The sequence below is a fragment of the Chiloscyllium plagiosum genome, unplaced genomic scaffold, assembly GCF_037043375.1.
Source record: "Chiloscyllium plagiosum isolate Xiang-an unplaced genomic scaffold, Cpla_swu_hap1 HiC_scaffold_2, whole genome shotgun sequence".
NCBI lineage: Eukaryota > Metazoa > Chordata > Chondrichthyes > Orectolobiformes > Hemiscylliidae > Chiloscyllium > Chiloscyllium plagiosum.
Window position 1 is genome coordinate 124,751,811 of NW_028270140.1, and position 22,236 is coordinate 124,774,046.

Below are 22,236 nucleotides of genomic sequence, written 5' to 3' on the forward strand. Positions count from 1 at the left end.
AGTCGATTCTCCTGTTCCTTGGATGCTGCCTGACCTGCTGCGCTTTTCCAGCAACACATTTTCAGCTCTGATCTCCAGCATCTGCAGCCCTCACTTTCTCTGGAAAAAAAGGACACCATTTTATAGAGCATGACAACAAGGTATTGACTGGTTGAGCCATTTTTGACATGGAGGTAGAGCAAGAACAATTAAATGTCAATCTTAATTCTCAGATACTGATTGGTCAGGATGTTGCCATAGGATGCAAGTTGCCAGAAATTATTTTTGTTTTAAGAAAGGTGCAATGTATGTACAAGTTCCTCTCGCCAACTGAAACAGAGTCCTATGCATTTAGAGGCATTTTCTAACTGACCTATTCAGCGATGCTATTATATATTCCTGAAGCATGTGGTACTTAAATTGGGACCTGCTAGCCCAGAGGTAGGAACACTACCACGACTCACAAGAGCCATTCCTGTGCATTTCTATATATAGTTTTTAACACACATATGTACATTCATCATACTGTGAAATGGTTGATGATTAGTGTAACACTTACCATAGTTTAGACATTTTAATAAATGATTTCCATGTGCAGAATCACATCTAATGCTGGATATATTTTTCTCATGGTGAATATATTTTTCTGGAACCACAGCTTAGTTTAGCACGAATGTCATGCTGTTTTTGGATCAATGGGATAGGTTGGACAGGATCCGCCAATCACTGGGATATACAACCAACTTATTCAGCATCACACTGGCATTGAAACTCATATCACAGTACTCATATTAGATTAGATTACATTACAGTGTGGAAACAGGCTCTTCGGCCCAACAAGTCCACACCGACCCACCGAAGCGCAACCCACCCATACCCTTACATTTACCCCTTACCTAACACTATGGGCAATTTAGCATGGCCAATTCACCTGACCTGCACATCTTTGGACTGTGGGAGGAAACCGGAGCACCCGGAGGAAACCCACGCAGACACGGGAAGAACGTGCAGACTCCACACAGTCAGTCGCCTGAGGCGGGAATTGAACCCGGGTCTCAGGCGCTGTGAGGCAGCAGTGCTAACCACTGTGCCACCGTGCCGCCCACCATGTGTTGGGGGGGTGGTGGGGAGGGCAAAACATCTTGTTAATGGAGAAAAACACTTGTGGGTTTACTGTATAGCAGCAGTGTGAGACAGCTAGTGTAACCTGTCGTTCAAATGTTGGAGACACCTTCACCTTCCAGCATAACCTGAGATACGTTGATCACTGCTCAGGGCCAAAGATAGTAGGCATTGACCCTTTCATCTGTTTTGGTTATTAACAGCGAGTGATGATTTGATCTGCGTCTCCATTATATTTTTGATAATCACTATCTCAGCATCAAGATGTCAACTGATAGTCAGGGCCTTATTCACAAGGATGCCATTAAGACTGATCTTGTAGTGAACAGCACCATAAGATACCAATCAGAACCGTCTCCTCATTGTGTATAAAATGGTGTCCCCCTTTTCAAGTCTGCTTCTTGCATTCTCGTTCTGATGAGTGCAAAATGAATGTCTTCAACATCTCATCTCATCTTTTTGCAATGTTTAAGTTATGTACTACAAAACAATTCTTTTTCTATGAAATCTGCGTTTGAGTCAAAAATGTTAACTGCATCTCTCTCCGCAGATGTTGCCAGACTTGCTGAGTATTGCTCGCACTTTCTGTTTTCACTATGAAAGACAGATGGTTAACTAAGACAGGCTCAGTATCTACATTTAATACAAAATCATATTTACTAACAAAAACAGAATTGGCTGGAAAAACTCAGCAGGTCTGGCAGCATCTGTGACGAGAAATCCAAGTTAATGTTTCAGGTCTGGTGGCCCTTCCTCAGAAATGTTCTGTCAGTTCTCAGGAAGTGTCACCAGACCCAAAATGTTAACTCTGATTTCTCTTCACAGATGCTGCCAGATCTGCTGAGCTTTTCCAGCTACTTCTGTTTTGTTACTGATTTACAGCATCTGCAGTTCTTTCGCTTTATCATATTTACTACATAACTTTGTGCAAATACCCTCAATTCCCCCAAAAAATTCAGAATTGAAATTTTCAAGGATATGGATGCTGAAAAACCATCTCTCTTGTACTTAAACTGCTATTAGCAACGAATCACAGTACATGTGGCATGAAGGCATCCACACTCTAGATTTTCATTTTGCAAATAAAGTATTCTTGTGGAGAATGTCAAACAGTAAGGAACAAAGTACAGAAAATGTCCAAAACCTTCAAAAGTATTTATGCAGGTGAAGACCCTTGCTAATGTAATGATTTGAGTTTTTTCTCTTTCAACATAAGAACCTTTTCTTTTAAAAGTAAAATGGTCTTAAAGTATTTTATCAAGGCATAATCTGAGTTTACCAAGAATGTACTTAAAGGCACAATAATGTCCTTTTTCAAAGTTGCTTTATCACACTAGAATTGCAATTTAAGCATATCATTCAAGCTGACATTTTACTTATTAATGTACTGATTTATAATTTAAATATACATATGTCAACCAAGTTACAATTTCTCTTGAATAACTTGGCAAACAAACTTGGCTATAAACAGTCCACTAAAAATATTTGATCAGGTTCCACCCTGAAGATTCTTCCCATCACACATTTTGAGATTAAATTCGACACACTAACTCAAGTTAACTGATTCAGTCATAACTGCAGGAAGTTTTATGACTTCAAATCACAGCAGCATCTGAACTAAATTTGATAGGGTACAAACCTTAACCAATTCAAATTGATTGTTTTCTCATGGACATAAGTTTGTTAGTAACCATTACATACATGTATGAAACCGAACAAAGTTCAGAAGCACGTTTTTCTCCAAAATCATTTGTTGCTTCTAAAGTCAAAAATGTTTTAAATACGTTCTGAAATTTTCCTTAATGAATCTATGGAATTTTAGGAAAATAATATCCTGACATTATTTACAATACTTTAGTACTCTTTCCTAAAGCTGTCTCCACTAAAGCTATGGAGCTAATAATGCATTGATTGAGGCCATATAGCTACAGCCCTTTGGAAACATTACTTGAGGTGCAATATTTTTCAGGTCAAATCAAATACTGGTGAGAGTTATTAAAAGAGTCGTTGTTCACTCATTATAAGACAGACCAGAGTTGGACAACATCTGTATGGTACAGACTGCAGAGCTAAAACAGTACTGTATTCTAGGAAACGCTGTGACTTCCAGATGATGTTTGCCTCCAGAACAGTCAGCCACCTGGTCAACCCTTCAAAAACTGGCATATCTTACCCCCATCTATAATAAGTAGAGCGATTACATTAGATTAGATTACATTAGATTACATTACAGTGTGGAAACAGGCCCTTCGGCCCAACAAGTCCACACCGACCCGCCGAAGCGAAACCCACCCATACCCCTACATTTACCCCTTACCTAACACTACGGGCAATTTAGCATGGCCAATTCACCTGACCCTGCACATCTTTTGGACTGTGGGAGGAAACCGGAGCACCCGGAGGAAACCCACGCAGACACGGGGAGAACGTGCAAACTCCACACAGTCAGTCGCCTGAGGCGGGAATTGAACCCGGGTCTCAGGCGCTGTGAGGCAGCAGTGCTAACCACTGTGCCACCGTGCCGCCCACAAATGTGAACCTAGAATCTCTAATGGCAGTCAATCATCTGGTTTAACACATTTAAAACACTAATATTTGCTCAGATAACGATAAATGTGTGTCTAACAAATTATGTCTGACAGGGTACTATTTCCTAAGTGCTAGTTGCCGAATTAGAAACAATAGCTGGTGAATTCTGCAGTTTTAAGTGAATCCTTCAGATTTCCATTTTAGATACATGTTCAGGTCAGCACATCAGATACCTCACTTGAAAGTGGCACTTTAAAAAAATTATCTCCCGTTGCCCACTCTTCAGATCCACGGTCATGTTAAAGTTCTGTTAACTGAAGACTTGCTGCAAATATATATGCAAAAACAGTCAAGACAATCAGTGTTGTGATGAGCAGGCTTCATTGCTCATGGGCATCAGTTTTGAAGGGGGTGCACCTTGAGGTTTGTGTTGGGGGCTGTTGCGAAGATTGTCATCCATCTATTGGGAGAAAATAAACAGAAGATTTGATAGGTGTGTTTTAATGTTTATTATTGGAGTCAATTAATAAATTCAAAATTAACTTCTGGACAATTTACATTTCACTGAATAACACTATTGCCATTTTCTTTCCAACAAATCTTACAGCTACAAACAGTTCTTTCACAATATGTCAATGTTTCAATATGTCATACGTGACTCTAAGAAGACGGCAACAGGTAGACCTTCAGATCAATACATCCATTACATTAGGATGCCAATTAGATCTTAAAGCTGGTTTATGTGAGAATTAAAATGTGTTGTATGATACTGTGACAACCCAAGTTCATTTACCTCAAGGTAATTTATACCAATAAGTCTTACTTTATAAATTGATCACTGCTTTAATTGAAAGCTAGGTTCTGAAATGTACTCTTTAAAATGCACCAATTTTTCTCTCTCACTATGCTTAACTCCTGCTCCAGAATGCATAAAACATGGCGAGTTATTATAATCAGCAGAAGTAGCGACTTTTCCGGACAAGAGGCAGAGCGTGAGAAAGGATCAGCTTCGCACATAATTGAAATACGTGTTGGAATTCCCATTTCCATTTTTCTTCCCTCTTCCCATGAATCTGGCAATTCCTGCTGTCTGTTTTGCAGGCATCAGCTTTCTAAAACATGTGCGAGTTTAGCCAATGAGTGTTAGCAGGATATTCAACTGCTGGGGAATCACAGCCATGCTGGGTTCTGCCTTCAGCAGTTATCCACTGGCCAGTTATTAGAAACTGGAATCTTCGATGAACATTGCCTCTCTGGTACATGAACACAAGCTAAGTGTGGTGCACCTACTTCTAATTCAACATCACAAATCAATTAACTTGCTGCCCGCTTTCTTTTGTGTGACTCAACATAGTACTAACTCGTGCATTAAGATTCAATTGTAATGCATTATGCAATAGTTTCGTTGGAAAATCTTAATCTAATGCATACTGCTAATTGTGCTAACTAGCCTAGGAGTGCATCATTATTCATGACACTTTACGGAACAGATATGTTTAATAGAAAAAGCAATTAAAAGAATCAACCTTCTCAATCAGGTTGGATTCCTTGTTTACAAGCTGTGTCAACTTCTGTAGGTTTGCATCCATCATATCTTCTAAGAGGACAGCAGGGAAAAAAGAACAAAATAGTAGGAAGAAAAGTGTTTCAGAAATAGCAAGATAAAGGAGCATGAATACAATGAACTGCTACAATCCCAGAACTTAGGGCATCAATAAAACAACAATGCTGGCAAAGTCCATTGTACTTAGTTGACTGCAGGTTGCATGAGTTAAAATAATAGAATTGCACACAATGAGACCATGGGGTTTGTTACGTCCATGTTGCCTCTCTTGCAAAAGCAGCAAAACTCAAAACCTGTTTCACCCCCATCTTTATCCCATAGCCCCTGTGAATTCTCTCTCTTCAGGTTCTTACACAATTTCCCCTTTTGGAAGCCATGTTTGAAGCTGACTCCACACACTCTCACGTAATGTACTACTGATCTTAACCAACAGCTGCACAAAATAGTTTTTCCTCCTGTCAGTGTCATATTTTTTAAGAAGCATTCACCTCAAATTGCTGTCCCCTGATGGGTCTACCTACTCTCAATGGGAACTGTTTCCCAAAATTCACTTTGTCTCGCCCCTCTTGATCCAGAGTACCCCTATCTAATCTCCTATTGAAGGAAAGCAGCCCAAATTCTCAAATTTTATCCATATAACCGAAATCCCTGGTGAATAAAAAAATGAAGTAATTCATTCAAAATCTATCACAAAGCTCTTCTCTATGCATTTCAAATTCTGCAAGACCATCAATATACCTCGGAAGTCAACAGAAAGGATCCTAAAAGACAAAATTAAACATAGCTTTGTAGTTCAGACCTTCATTTCTGACCCTGCACAAGCACAAGACCATGAGAAATAGAAAAAGCTGTTTGGCTCCTTGAGCCTTTGCCAGTACTCAATAGGGTCATGGCTGATCTGACATTCCTCTTTTCCACTTTCCTGCCCTTTCCCTGCAATCCTCGACTCCTCTACTGATCATGAATCTCTTGCTCTCTCAGCATTAAATATACACAAGGATTCTGCCCCCACAGCTCTCTGTGGCAAAGGGTTCCAAAGACGCTCAACCCTCAGAGGAGAAATTCCTCCCCATTTCTTAAATTGGTGCCCCTTAATTCTGAGACAGTGCCCTCTGGTCCTAGACTCCCCATGAGGGGAAACATCCTGTCAAGTCCCTTCTGAAATGTTTCAATACAATCAATTCTCATTCTTCTAAACTCCAGTGAGTAGAATCCCAACCTGTTCAGCCTTTGCTCAAAAGACAATCCCTCCATGTTGAGATTCCACCTCATGAACATTCTCTGAACTGCCTCCAATGAAATAAAAACGTCCCTTAAATAAGGGGAACTAAAACATATATTAAGGGGAGGAGAAAGAAGACAAGAATTTAGACACATGGCGATCTTCTTTGGTAAGTTCTCAACACTACGTAAAAAGAAAATTCAAACACAAACTTGTGCTGTTTGCAAAACTTCTATACTGAAAGGGATAACAGAATTTTTAAAAAAATTTCTTAACAGTTTGAACCTAACAAATTTGCTGAGAGAAGCAAGGGCAGAAATTGTGGAAATTCTAGCTATAACTTTTCAGTCCTCTTCAGATGCTGGAAGGATGTCAGAGCACAGGACAACTGCAAGTGTTAAAGCACAGTTCTTAAAAAAAGGATAAAAGGATAGACCTAGTGACTGCAGGTTAATCAGTCTAAACGTCACTGGTGGCAAACATAGACACAATAATCTGTGATACTAGGGGAAAATAAAGGTTAACAAATGAAAACCAGCTCTAATATATTAAAGATAAATCTGTTTGATTAACTTGATTTAAGTTCTTTGATGCTGAAGGTTGATAACTGAAGTGTGGTTATGTTATGCAGATCAGACTTCAAAAGGCAGTTAATAAAGTACCAATTAACAATCAAACTTGTGAAACCTGTAGTATTAAAGGGACAGCACTGAGTGAGATACAAAAGGACAGTTGGTTTTTCAGATTGGAAAGTATTGTAGTTGATGTTGGGACCACTGCTATTTTTAATGTATATTAATGACCTCGACTTAAATACGCATGTCAAAATTTCAATACTTGCAGATGACACAAAACTCAAATATTGTTAATAGTGAGGAACATTGTAACAGAATTCAGAAAGACACTGGTGATTTTAGGAACAATGGCAGATGAAATCTAACTCAGAGCAGTGCACAATTGATTCAATGTTGTAGTAAGTACAAGGGCAGATAACAGGGGAGGCAGTATCATAGTGGTAAATGGATGAGTAATCTAGAACCCAGGTTAAAGTTCTGGGGACATGGATTCAAATTCTATCACAGCTTCTAGTGGAATTTAAAAAATAAATGCAGTTAAAAATACTCAAACTAATCTCAGTAATAGCAATCACAAATTATCATGTGCAAACCCATATGGTTCATTAATGTCCTTTACGGAAGGAAATCTTTAATTATTTGTCACATCAGACTCTGTGCACTGAGGTTGACTCTTAACTACCCTTTGAAATGGCATGCCGATCCACTCAGTTCACTGGCCATCAGTGATGGGTAACAAATGCACCATGCAAGGTGGCAAGACATGTTGAAAAGGCATAAGAAATTCTGAATTTTATAAAGGGGCACTGAATACAAAAGGAATAACAATCTCTTTGTAATTGGAAGACGCAGATTTACAATGTAATTTGCAAAAGAACAGAGGAGACATGAGGGGGAGAAAAGTTCATGCAGTGATCTGTAAATGAGTTCGAGAAAATTTAACAATAACTTTCAGAAGGAAGTTGATTAAATTGATGAAGGGGTAAAGTCTGCAGGATACAGAGAAATGAGGAAGGAGACTAATCGGACAGGTCTTTCAATGAGCCAGCAGTGACGCAATGAGCCCAACAGCGTTTGTTTGCACTGCATCAGTCTACAATTTTCTGATATTTATTTTCTTTAAATGTAGTTTGAGCACAGCCTTGCAACAGAATGGATTGAAGGTAATAGTGCGTGTTTAATCCATAAAGTTGCATGAGCAAAGAAAAAGGTTGGATTGGCACCACATCCACAAGCACCCACTCCTTCCACCACCAACACTTAGTACACACTGTTGCTACTATCTACGAGGTGCACTGCAGAAATTCACTGAAGATCCTGTCAGTACCTTCCAAGACCCCAACCACTTTCCATCTATAAGGATAAGGGTAGTGGAAACATGGGAATATCAGTACCTGTAAGCTCCTCTCCAAGCCACTCACCATCCTGACTTGGAAATATATTGCTGTTTCTTCACTGTTGCTGGGTCAAAATCCTGAAATTCCTTCCCCAATGGCATTGTGGGTCAACCTACAGCATTGCAGCAGTTCAAAGAAGCAGCTCACCATTGCCTTCACCAGGGTAACAAGGTAATAAATGTTGGGCAGGCAGTGATGCCCATTCCGCACGAGTGAATAATAAAAAAAGAAATGGAGCACTATGGACAGACAACATGGGAGTTACAGGTGGCTTGGAAAGGCACAGGCCATAATCAAAGGCTTAAAACCTGTCCAATTGGATCATTAATTGCTTTAACTTCTGAAGACTATTAAAAAGTGTTGCCTAACCGTACACAATCTGAAGGCTTAATGTGAAAAATACATTTTCTCTGCATGGCTGAATACAATGTACAGAAACAGCAAAGAAAGAACATTGGATAAGATCATGGCTGGTTTGGGGGCTGTAGTCTCAGCTTCATTTTCCTTTATGCATCCCATAACCCTTATTTGCTAGACTACCAAATATCTAACTTAGCCTTGAATGAACTTCTCTGAAAGAGAATTCCACACTGTAAACACCCTCTGAGAGAAAGGAATGTCTCTCTTATAAGGGAAAATTCTTAATCTTAGACCATGTTCCCTAGTTTTAGTCTCCCCCATTAGAGGAAACAGTCTCTTGTACCCTCCCTATCCAGAACTCTAACAACAAAATCAAAAAGTAGAAGCAATCTAAATCAAAAGGGCAGAGAATATCTTCAATATAACATGTAACAACAAGGGGAGAGCTGTAAGCAAAAGAGCTCCATACAGTAGAACACTGAATTAGGCTTGGAGGGTTGGGGTTCCAGTTTTTGGGCCTACCCCGCCATGAAACACAACAGTTCTCCAGCTGAAGATGACAGATTCTTTGCTATTCCTCTCAATAACTGCTTGGAGCTGTGAATGGAATATTAGCAGCAAGTGAAGTAAATTTAGATGGATGAGGAATAGCAATACTAGGCATTGCCTCCTCCTCTTGGGCATGAAAAAGGTACATCGTGATTTCTTTTGTGCATTTTGCTTTGAAGGAGTCTTTCCTTGTACAAACAGGGCAACTGTAGTTGCCCAGCTATAACTACAGCTAATGAAGTCGTGATATTATAAGCATCTAGACTAACCTACAACTAAATTAGATTCATTTTGTTGTAAACACAAGTAAGTAATTTGTTATAGTCCACAAAGTACTACTAGCAGATCTCTCCATTAGAGATTGTCTCTAGTACATTGATGGAACGACATTTTAATTTCTTCACACTCCTTGGCCCTAATAAAGGATTCTATTTTGCCCTCAATTCATTTAACAAACATAGTTTGTTTACAAAGGTACAGGAAACCCAATTTCTTTTATATGGAAAAAAAGGACTTTGAACTTTCAATGAAACATAACTTTGTTTGAATAGAACTCAGCACTTTGGACCTCTTCTGTTATGTAATGAGATCACAATCAATGTATACCTCAACATTAAACTGTGGTTGGTAGTCTGAGTACTCTTGACCTAACATTCTCAGTTTTGACACATGCAACTAACACCAACTCCAAAGCTTTGTGCAGGGGTTCGGGGTGGGGAAAATGAAGCATTTCATTTTCTACTACCTCGTGTAAAGATATCAACCAAATGGCCTAATTTTAATTAATAATTCCATGTTTTGCAGTCTCCTCTCACAGTCATTCCCCACCTTGAGTGAATAGTTTCTCTCGTTCTTCCAAGGCCTTTAATCACTGTAGCTTTAGCTAGATCATTATTAACTCAAACAAATATCAGTCTAATCTATGGGATTCTGTCAACAATAATTAAACCGTTTCAGTCAGATATCATTTTCAATAATCTGCATTGCAACTCCTTGAAGCCCAATATACCTCTTTTAAAGATGAAATACCCAAAAGTCAATGAAATACTCCAAATATGGTTGAGCTAGAGTTCTGGACTTCCTTTTCTGTTCCAGTGCTCGAGATAATGGATAATATTCCATTTGCTGTGATTTCTGTATTCAGGTTCTACAACATGCCCTGATCTGCTTCTCCACGGTTTCTAGCCTGTCACCATTTAGAATCAATACTTTCTTATGTTAATAATCTCATCCTTTCCCACAATGAACTCCATCACCTCTGCTCCTCCATGATTGATATCTTTATCAAAAGCAAGGAAATGATGCTATTGAAAAGAAAACTTGCCGACAGTATATCTACATTTAGTGAAATCTACAAGTGTGTAACTTTGATATCCATACATGAAAGCAACTAACTATAAAGTCCCTCTGCCCCTTTACAAACCTCTGGTATTCCCATTCTCAACGTGTTATCTCTGCACTATTTTACATATTGTACTTAACAAGCAGCCATTATATTTTTGCTGAAATGCGGCATAGATCTTGAATAAGTTGGAGAGGCTGTAATTCCACCCACCACATCCAGTGACTCACCTGTAGAGCTTTGTGTGAAGTACTGACTCAGAATGTTGTCACAGAATTGGCAAAGATTATGGAGCTGATGCAGATGCTTCTGGAGGTGGGCATTAGGCAGCTCTGCTTTATACAGAGGTGCAAGAAATCCAAACGCAAAGGCATCAAGACTGGTCGGTCTACATACAAAACCATGAAGGCACAAGTTATAAGCCAGCATTAATTCTAATAAAAACAGCAGTTGCTGGAAAAGCTCAGTTGGTCTGGTAGCTTCTGTGAAGAGAAATCAGAATTAACATTTCAGGTCCAGTGACCCTTCCTCAGTTCTTTCGGCTTTTTCCAATTCTATCAAAGTTGTTATTGCTCAGGCTTTTATCACAATATTTCTATCCTGTACTATTGATTAGTAAAAGGTAGGTACATCTGAAATTTAAAGCGTATACAATTGCTATTGCGAGCAGCAAGAACGATGTGATTTAATAAAATCACACCATGCATCAGACTCCTTAAATTTTAGCAAGCACTTTACTATCAGCTGTACTCCACAGCCCACATTAATACTTCAAAAGTTTGTAACCTATGTAATTCCCCTTCTAAAATTCTCAACAGTGTTAATGTAGTAGTTATTTTGTGGCAATTACCAGCCTGCTTGCAATTTGTGTGCACTCAAGTGCCACTGCTTCTCATTCCCTTGCCTTGCAAACTCATTCCGTTTATTCATCCTTGTATTTTCAGTGACGCTCCCCTTCTGCAGCCTTCTGTCCACCTTTTCCAGCAGCGACCTCGGCCCTCCCTCCACAGGCAGGCAAACCTACGTCTCAATCTCTGTTCCCAACGTGTGTTTTTTTTTTAAAAACAGCCCTGTTTGATTTATGATGTTTAGGCTAATAAAGCTGCCCCACTAATTGATGTAGATGGCACTTCATCCTTCAGTAGTTCTCTTCTGATCATTGCAAAAGGTAGTTACTGTAAACAGGGATCTGGATCATGTGAGGAATTAGATCATAAAGCTGTTAGACACAGGGACAGAGTTAAACCATTCAGCCCACTGAGACTGCTGTCATTCAATATACAGGCTGATTTCATAACTCTTGACTCATAATCCTACAGCACGGAAACAGGCCCTTCAGCCCAACTTGCCCATGCCAATCAGTTTCCAAAACTGAACAAATCCCATTGGATTAGCCCATATCCCTCTAAACCTTTCCTAACCATGTACCTGTCCAAATGTCTTTTAAACGTTGTAACTGTATATGCTTCTATCACTTCCTCTGACAGTTTGTTTAATAGATCACCTTCTGAGTGAAAAGACTTGCCCTTCAGGTTCCTTTTAAATCTTTCCCCTCTCACCTTCTATACCCTCTATTTTTGGATTCCCCTACCCTGGGTAAAAGACCACTTTATCTCTGTCTCTCATAATTTCATAAACCTCTATGCGATCACCCCTCAGCTTCCTATGCTCCAGGGAAAAAAGCCACAGCCTTTCCAGTCTCTCCTTACAACACAACCCTTCCACAATAACAAACTAATAAATACTTTTTACACCATTTTCAGTTTAATAACATCATTGCAATAACAGAGCGACCAGAATTGTATGCAATACTTGGCCTCACCAATGTCTTGTGCAGCCGTAACATGATATCCCTATTCCTGTACTCAATGCTCTGTCCAATGAAGGTACATGTGCAAATTGCCTACTTCACAACTTTGTCACCTGTGATGCCACTTTCAAGGAATTATATACCTGACCCTTAGGTCTCTCTGTTCAACAAAACTGCCCAACACCTTACCATTAACTATAAGTGTGCTGGCCTGGTTTATCTTATCAAAATACAATACCTCCCAACAGCGCCCCACCCCTCCGCCTCCCCATCCCAACTATGTACATCATGGTAGCCCACAAACCCACCAATACACTAAAACAGCAACTAATGAACTTGAAAGACCCTATACAGACAACATTTTGTAAATGACACAACAAATTAGTGTCATTTACAAAATACCTTGCAAGAACTGTAACAAACACTACATTGGACAAACAGGCAGAAAACCAGCCACCAGGAGACATGAACATCAACTAGCCACAAAAAGACATGACCCTCTATCACTGGTATCTTTACGTACGGATAAGGAAGGACACCACTTTGATTGGGACAACACATCCATCCTAGGAGAAGCCAAATAGAGACATGCATGAGAATTCCTAGAAGCATGGTATTCCAACCGGAACTCTATCAACAAACACATTGACTTGGATCTCATTTACCACCCCCGAGAAAAAGAACAGGAAATGACATCACCAGAGGAAATGTCATCACCACAGGAAATGCCATCACCAACCCAAGGAAACCAAAACACATAAATAGAAAGCAGGCTATATCACCAGTGTTTCATCCAGAGGCTCACTGAAGATGTTACCTAGTATGGTGACAAAATGTTTGAAAGCAAACCTTCCAGCACAGTGAGCAAACCTACATCCATAAAGATCAAAGCCATAGAGTCAGCAATCTCCCCCCTGGCTTCCTAGAGATTCCTAGGATAAATATCATCTGGCCCAGGGGACTTATCTATTTTCACATTTGCCAGAATTGCTAACATCTCCTTCTTGTGAATCTCAATCCCGTCTAGTCTAATAGCCTATATCTCAGTATTCTCCTCAACAGCGCTGTCTTTTTCCAGTGTGAGTAATGACGAAAAATATTCATTTAGCATGTCCCCCATCTCCTCGGACTCCACACACAACTTCCCACTACTATCCTTGATTGGTCCTAATCTTCCTCTGGTCATCCTTTTATTCCTGATATACCTTTAGAAAGTTTTAGAGTTTTCCTTGAACCTATCTGCCAATGACTTCTCATGCCCCCTCCTTGCTCTTCTTAGCTCTCTCTTTAGGTCTTTCCTGGCTAACTTGTAACTCTCTCACAACGTAACTGAGCCTTCACGTCTCATCCTAACATAAGCTTTGTTCTTCCTCTTGACAAGAGATTCAACTTCTTTAGTAAACCACGGCTCCCTCGCTCGACCACTTCCTCCCTGTCTGACAGGTACATACTGATCAAGAATACACAGTAGCTGTTCCTTGAATAAGCTCCACATTTCAATTGTGCTGGCAGAGATGTGGCCAACCACATCCGGCAGAGATTTTCCTGCATATCTACCCACCTCATCTGCTATGTCCATTGCTCTCGATGTGGTCTCCTCTACATCGGTGAAACAGGATGTGTTTCAGGGAACATCTCTAGGACACAGGCACAAAACAACCCCATCACCCTGTGGCTAACCACTTCAACTCCCCTCCCACTGCCCCAAGGACATGCAAGTCCTGGGCCTCCTCCATTGCCAAATCTAAGCCACCTGACGACTTGAGGAAGAACGCTTCACCTTCCACCTTGGGTGCATTCTACTACATGGAATCAACATCAACTTCATTAGTTTCCTCATCTCTGCTCCTCCCACCTCATCCCAGATCCAACCCTCCAACTCAGCACTGCTCTCTTGCCCTATTGTACCTGTCCATCTTCCTTGAAACCCAACTGCTCCACCCTCCCCAGCAACCTATCACAATTACCTCCCACCTGCATCCACCTTTTGCCATCCCACTTATCATCCCCCCAGTCCCAACCCCACATTTATCTCTCAGCCCTCTTCCCATTCCACATTACTGATGAAGGGCTTATGCCCGAAACATCAACTCTCTTGTTCCTCTGATGCTGTCTGACCTGCTGTGCTTTTCCAGCGCCACCCTTTCCTGACTCTCCAGCATCTGCAGTTTCTCCTTCTGTCTCCCACCAACAAGTCAATTGGCTAGTTCTCCCTGAATCCCATGTAACTTAACCTTTCTAACCAGTCTATTGTGCGGAACCTTGTTGAAGGCTTTGCTAAAATCCATGTAGACAATGTCTACCACGCTGCCTTCATCCACCTTCTTGGTCACCTCTCCAAAAATCTCAATCAAACTTGAGAGACACTATTTTCCCCGCAAAAAGCCAGACTGACTATCCCAATTAGTCTCTGCCTTTCCATATGCATGTAGATCCTGTCCCTCAGCATCCCCTCCAACAACTTACCCACCACTGATGTCAGACTCAGCGGTCTGTATTGCTCTGGTTTTTCCTTGCAGCCTTCTTAAATAATGGCACAACATCAGACACCCTCCAGTCCTCCGGCACCTTATTCGTGGTTGTTGATGATACAAATATCTCTGCTATGGGCCCTGCTACACATTCTTCTCTAGTTTACCACCATGTCCTGGGATGCACTTGATCAGATCCTGGGGATTTATCTACCATTATATGCTTTAAAACCTCCAGCACCACCTCTTCTGTAATACAGATCTTTTCAAAACATCACTATTTTTCTCCCTGAGTTCCCTAGCTTCCATGTCTTTCTCCACTGTAAATACTGATGTGAAATACTCATTTAGGATTCTCCCCATCTCCTGTGGTTCCATACATAGACAGCTACATTGATCTTAAAGGGCTCTATTCTCTCCCTAATTATTCTTGTGCCCTTAATATGTTTGCAGAATCATTTGATTTTAGTGATTGCTTTAATAGTTACATCGTAGATCAGCATGAGCTGTTTAAAATTTAAGATAAACCAGCAGATCCTTTGTGCACAAGATCTAAAAACAGCAATGATAATTATCCTGTATCTAATACAGCAGAGATCAAATGGAACAACCACCGTATTAGCTAATCACCCAAGATACAACACTGAGCTATTATTAGTTATAGAGATGTACGTCACAGAAATAGACCCTTTGGTCCAACCCGTCCATGCCAACCAAATATCCCAACCCAATCTAGTCCCACCTGCCAGCACTTGGCCCATATCCCTCCAAACCCTTCCTATTCATATACCCACCCAGAGGTCTTTTAAATGTTGTAATTGTACCAGTCTCCACCACTTCCTCTGGCAGCTCATTCTATACACGTACCACCCTCTGCATGAAAAAGTTACCCCTTAGGTCTCTTTTATATCTTTCCCCTCTCACCCTAAACCTATGCCATCCAGTTCTGGACTCCCCCACTCCAGGGAAAAGACTTTGTCTATTTATCCTATCCATGCCCCTCATGATTTTATAAACCTCTATAAGGTCACCCCTCAGCCTCGGACACTCCAGGGAAAACAGCCCCAGCCTGTTCAGCCTCTCCTTATAGCTCAAATCCTCCAACCCTGGCAACATCCTTGTAAATCTTTTCTGAACCCTTTCAGGTTCCACAACATCTTTCCGATAGGAAGGAGACCAGAATTGCACGCAATGTTCCAACAGTAGCCTAACCAATGTCCTGTACAGCCGCAACATGACCTCCCAATGCCTGTACTCAATATGCGGACCAATAAAAGAAAGCACACCAAACGGCTTCTTCACTTCTATCTACCTGTGACTCTACCTCCAAGGAGCTATGAACCTGCACTCCAAGGTCTCTTTGTTCAGCAACATTCCCTAGGACCTTACCACTATGTGTATGAGTCCTGCTAAGGTTTGCTTTCCCAAAATGCACCACCTCGCATTTATATAAATTAAACTCCATCTGCCACTTCTCAGTCCATTGGCCCATCTGATCAAGATCCCATTGTAATCTGAGGTAACCTTCTTTGCTGTTCACACCACCTCCAATTTTGGTGTCATCTGCAAACTTACTAATTATACCTCTTATTTTCGCATCCAAATCATTTATATAAATGATGAAAAGTAGTGGACACAGCACTGATCCTTGTGGCACTCCACTGGTCACTTCCGTGAGATCTAACCTTGCTAATCAGTCTCCCATGGGGAGCCTTGTCGAATGCCTTTCTGGAGTCCATATAAATCACGTCCATTGCTCTGCCCTCATCAATTCTCTTTGTTACTTCAAAAAACTCAATCAAGTTTGTGAGACATGATTTCCCACGCACAAAGCCATGTTGACTATCCCGAATCAGTCCTTGCCTTTCCAAATACATGTACATCCTGTCCCTCAGGATTCCCTCCAACAAATTGCCCACCACTGATGTCAGGTTCATTGATCTATAACTCCCTGGCTTGGCCTCACCACCCTTCTTAACCAGTAATTCTGGGTTAGATTTATTTAAAAGTTAGTTTGCATAGAAAAGCAAGTAAAAAAGATACTAATCCATTGCAAAATTCAATATAAAAACCTTTGAAAGGATGGTTCATGCTGCAGGACTTTTAAAATAAGTTGCAAATATACAGTTGCAAAACAAATATTGCATGCAGGTGACATGAATTTCCAGTCCACCCACAAAATCAGAACTTTTGCCAAAACAAAATTCAGTCAGATACATAAAATCATCAAAAATGTAAAATATTAATACATGGAACACAATGAGTGGGATTGCTTACACAGTACCTTGTTTGGAAGATCTGTTGGCAATTTGGTTGCATAGAAACAGAAAGTGGGAGGAGGAGTAGGACACTCAGTCTTTTGAACCTACTCCCACATTCAATATGTTCCAGGCTGATCCTCCAACTCAGTATCCTGTTCGCTGTATCTAGGCACCTTGTACTTAAGATGGCACAAAGGATTACAATACTGAACTTTATATTTCTTTATTTTTCTAATTTATTCCTGAGATCTTGTACCTAGATACCTTTGTACCGAAGATGGTGCCGTAAGTGGCAACTTTGTGAACTTTGTACTCGTGAGTACATGTGACAATAAACCTAATTAGAGTCATAGAGATGTACAGCATGGAAACAGACCTTTCTTTCCAACTTGTCCATGCCGACCAGATATTCTAGTCCCATTTGCCAGCATTTGGACCATTTCCCTCCAAACCCTTCCTACTCATGTACCCATCCAAATGCCTTTAAAATGTTGTAATTGTACCAGCCTCCACCATTTGCTCAAGCAGTTCATTTGATACATGCACTTTAATTCAAGTTCTCCCCATACCCTTTGATCTCCTAAGCCTTAATAATTATATCGAAATCCATCTTGACAACATTCAATGTTTGGGCCTTTCTGTGGCAGAGAGTTCCACAAGCTCACTGTATTCTAGGAGCTCACCACATTCTGGGAGAAGAAATTTCTCCTCAGCTTATTCCTAAAATACCTACCCCCTATCCTTAAGGATGTGACCCCTAGTTCTCTACTTCCCAAATATCAGGAGAATCCTTCCTGCATTTACCACCAAGTCCTGTTAGAATTTTATAGGTTTCTATGTGATCTCCCATCATTCTTCTAAACTCCAGTGAATATAGTCCTGACTCATCCAGTCCCTCTTCATATATCAGTCCTGCCATCCCAGGAATCAGTCTGGTAAACCTTAGCTGCACTCCCTCCATAACCAAAACACCTTTCCTCAGATAAGGAGACTGAAACTGTACACAACATTCCAGGTGTGGTCTCACTAAGGCTTTATATTATTGCAGCAAGACATCCCTGCTCAAACAGCTGAATTAGCAACTGTATAAAACCTCCAGGTGTAGATTAATTTGCTAGCCTTAATTTGGAAATTGACTGAGAAGACATCCTCCATGCTATCTCTAACTAGTTCAAAATTGTATGAAAAAGCACTAGTGTCTAATGGTTTAGCATTGCAGTCTCCTAATTTTCTTCCTATGTACATCTAAAATGTGGACAAGGATAACTAGCTCACAACAGCAAAATCTGCATTCTGAAGAAAAACTAACTGAAACATTAACTGCGACTCTCTCCTCACTTTCTGACCTGCTAAATATTTCCAGCATTTTCTATGTTTAGAGTTTATACATACGCAAACACAGACAGCACAGAAACAGCCCCTTCGGTTCAACTGCTAAACAAATATCCTAAATTAACCTAGTCCTATTTGCTAGCATTTGGCCCAGATTTATTTTAACCCTGCCTATTCACATTACCATCCAGATGCCTTTTAAATGTTGTAATTGTACCAGCCTCCACCACTTCCCCTGGCAGTTCGCTCCCTACACGTACCACCCTCCACATGAAAAAGTTACCCCTTATAAATCTTTCCCCTCTCAACTTAAATCTATGCTCTATACTTGTGGACTCCTTCACTCCAGGGTAAAGACCTTGTACATTTACCCAATCCATGCCTCTCATGATTTTATAAACCTCTAAGGTCACTCCTCAGCCTCCAATGCTCCAGGGAAAAAATGCTCCAGCCTGTTCAGCCTCTCCCTATAGCTCAAATCCTCCAACCCTGGCAACATCCTTTTAATCTTTTCTGAACCCCTTCAAGTTTCACAACATCCTTCTTAGGGCAGGGAGATCAGAATTGCACATCGAGTTCCAATAGTGGTTTACTTTAGTTTACAAATGTGCCCTGTCTTAGAAGCGTACACAAGACTAACTCACATTAAAAAGTAGATGTAAACAATCCATAGTTGTTCTGCAGTTGTAATATAATGAACACAACAGTGTACTGTTCATGCCTCACATCTATCCTCTTTCCATCTAATGGAAAATCAAAGGCTCAAGTGCCAAGATGGAGAGGAGGGCCAAAGGAGCACCTATGGTAGTTCAGAGACAGAAAAACCCAAGGCAACCAATCAGGGAGGAGGATAATTAGAGCACAAACTGGTAGGGTTCCGTTTATAGCTATAATTTCCCTGACACTTCTTCCTCATCAATACTCACATTTTCCCAAAGAAGAAATTTGATGTTCCCAATCTGTAGGATAGAAGGTTCAGACACTCTTTGGCATCTCTGTAGATCTGTTCAAAACATGCCACAGAAACAGAGTTGAGACAGTTAGAAAGTTAATTATTTAACATATCGCACCAAGAAATAGGAGTAGTACTGGATTTTTATGAGATCTTTAACATAGCACTTTCTTGATGCCCAAAATAATTCACACATTGCCACATTTTTAAGCTAAACTGTATATAGGAAGAGTTAGCAGACAAATCACATGCAAAGTAGATTATAGTCAAGCCCAAATCTTTTAGTACAAGTACACTGTTCCTCCAGAGTCAATTATAGTAATCAAAAAGAATAATTGTGCCAATTTATTCTCCTCCCCGTATCGCAGAATCATTGATAACAATTGTGCTGTTCAATTGATCCTGTGGCTAAGCACAGTGCAATGAGATTGCAAATTTCTCGTTTAGAAATAGGTCAGAAGTCTCCAAGTAGCTACACATACCCTCGATACCCTTATGTAGATCTGCAAGGCACATCATAGTCATACAGTTTTTCAGCTCAAGAGTGTTCTTTCCTATCCTGAGTCTACATAAGCCAGACACTAAATGCAGTTCAAAGCCGACCTGCATTATGACAGGGAAGGGGAGGGATGCAAGAACAGGTATAATTTTCAATTAAGCTGGAAGACTTTGAATTTGATGTGCTAGAAAGCAGAGAGTGTGCAGATATGTAATATAGGAGCTAAACTTTGGACAAGTTGTACAGTGGAGCTCAAGAGTTTAGTGATCAGAGGACTGAAAAAGCAAGGCTGAAGGCAGCTGAAACACAGACAGACGTTTTAATAAGAGTGGGGAAGAAGGAAGCAATATTACAAAAGTGGAAGTCAGCAATTTTGGCGAAGGATAAAATACATGGGATTTAAACTCTTGGTTGAACTTTTGGCTTCTTTCCATTTGATTTAATCAGAGTATCTGCAGACACAAATGGAACTGGTTCATAGTTGGGAGCTTTTGATAGAAACCAAATAACACAGCTGAGGCCAGCTCAATACTGAATTGAAGTGGGCTATGTTAAATTACTTGATGTTGAGAAAATTAATATCAGAGAAGTTAATGAAGGCAATCCATTTTGAAATTCACTATAAAAGCATCATTTGACTAATATAACAAAGAATCCGTACCATTATTGACCCATTGTTACCTAAATTTCTAAAAATCTTCTCCTTGACTCATTCTTCCAAAGGCACTTGGAGTATCTGCATCATAGTCCCTTGAAATATTGAAGAGGTTTTGGCTTTACAACTTCCCCTAGATAACCATTTCATATGTCAATCACTCAGTACAAAGTGGAGCTTCCTAATATTGGTTGTGGATGATTTAACAGCTCTTTGAGACAGGACAAATTAGACAGAATGTTCTCTCTGTGGATAAGTATCACTCACTCTGGATCCAAACAGCAGGAGGGGCTTCAAAAATGAGGTGGGTTAGATTATGTTCTCCTCAACTCATTAGATATGCACATGCACGTAAGATGTCACATTTTATATGCTGGAAATTCCGAAGCCTGTTGGGATCTAAGTTCCAACGTACAGACACTGTATTTAATAAGGCATCCACAATGCACTTCAGTCTCTGCAACTAAGCAGCATCACTCAATCTCTGCCCATGATCCGACCCACCCCTGGTGATGTCAGAGACCAGACAAAAAAGGCAGAGCCAGGTTTTAGCAAAGGTTCCTTGGAGACTCTTCTACAAGCTGTCCAAGAGAAAATAGAGGGCACAAAGAGGTCATGCCAACTGATAAAGGTTACCGAGCCAGAGATAGCTGTGAAGGTCAGCACCCATGGGCAACTCAAAAGAACTCGGCTCTATTGCACAAGAGGTTGAATAAAAGAATAGTTGACCATGGATTTCCAGACTTTTTTAGTTCCATTCCTCTGATATACTTAATGTTAATGGAATCTGAGGAGAGGTGATATATTCACTAAATGGCTCACTGTTAAAGTGAAAGGTGGCAGGAAACAAAGAGAAACATCTGGAGTTTTACACTGCATGCAGTGTGCCAGAACTAATAATGACGCTCTCGCTCACTTTCTACCTCGCTCTCTCTCTCTCTCCCCTTTTCCTGCTCTTTCTCTCTCCCTCCCCAACCTCTTTGTCTCTCTATTTCCAGATCATTCTTGTTTTCCCTCTCCCTCCTCCTTTCTGGTGCAATTGAATCATTGTGCAGTTCAGTTTCAGTATTTAAAATAATCAATTTGCTTTTGGCGGCACATTTTAGAGTCTAATGATTCAGTCTGGTGCTCACAATCTATCAGGTGAAGGCAGCTTCTTCGGTCAAGACGAAATTTTACCGGGAAATGGCGCTCAGGCAATTTTAGTTCAGACAATCCTGCATTCTGGAATATTATGTGACCCCCTTCAGAGGTAACAGAATAGAGGATAAAATAAAGTTTTTTGTTTGCTAATTAGATTTTGACCCTTGCAGGACTACAGCTGTTTAAAAATGGCTCATATCTGAAGAGAAATGAATATTTAAACAACGTATGATTAACTTGAAATGTTTCAGCTAAGTGTGAACTGGATGGAATAGATAGGGAGAAGCTGTTCCCAACTGTAAAAGGAACAAGAATGAGAAGGACAGAGATTTAAAGTGGTGTTTAAAAGAAGCAAGGGTAATGTGGGTAAAGTCCGTTTTCCTATAAGGGGTAGTAAGGGTATGAAATGCACTGCCTGCTTAGAGACATACGGTAGCAAACTGTGTACTCTGACAAGTCCTTGGCTAGGGAGAC

The 22,236-nt window shown here is 40.4% G+C and overlaps 1 protein-coding gene across 2 annotated transcripts in view; it reads right to left on the reverse strand.

Moving 5' to 3' along the window:
- Positions 1 to 2,408: 2,408 nt before the first annotated feature.
- Positions 2,409 to 22,236, reverse strand: part of mtx3 (metaxin 3) — a 36,638-nt gene continuing 16,810 nt past the window's right edge. The window contains exons 6-9 of one of the 2 annotated variants that reach the window (XM_043706718.2): positions 19,440 to 19,516; positions 10,870 to 11,027; positions 5,157 to 5,227; positions 2,409 to 4,090 (exon numbers count right to left, since the gene is read on the reverse strand). In XM_043706718.2, the coding sequence (XP_043562653.1) occupies positions 3,989 to 4,090; positions 5,157 to 5,227; positions 10,870 to 11,027; positions 19,440 to 19,516 (408 nt within the window). In that variant the 3' untranslated portion in view covers positions 2,409 to 3,988. The remainder of the gene's footprint in view (positions 4,091 to 5,156; positions 5,228 to 10,869; positions 11,028 to 19,439; positions 19,517 to 22,236) is intronic. The other variant, XM_043706726.2, reaches the window with a different exon arrangement.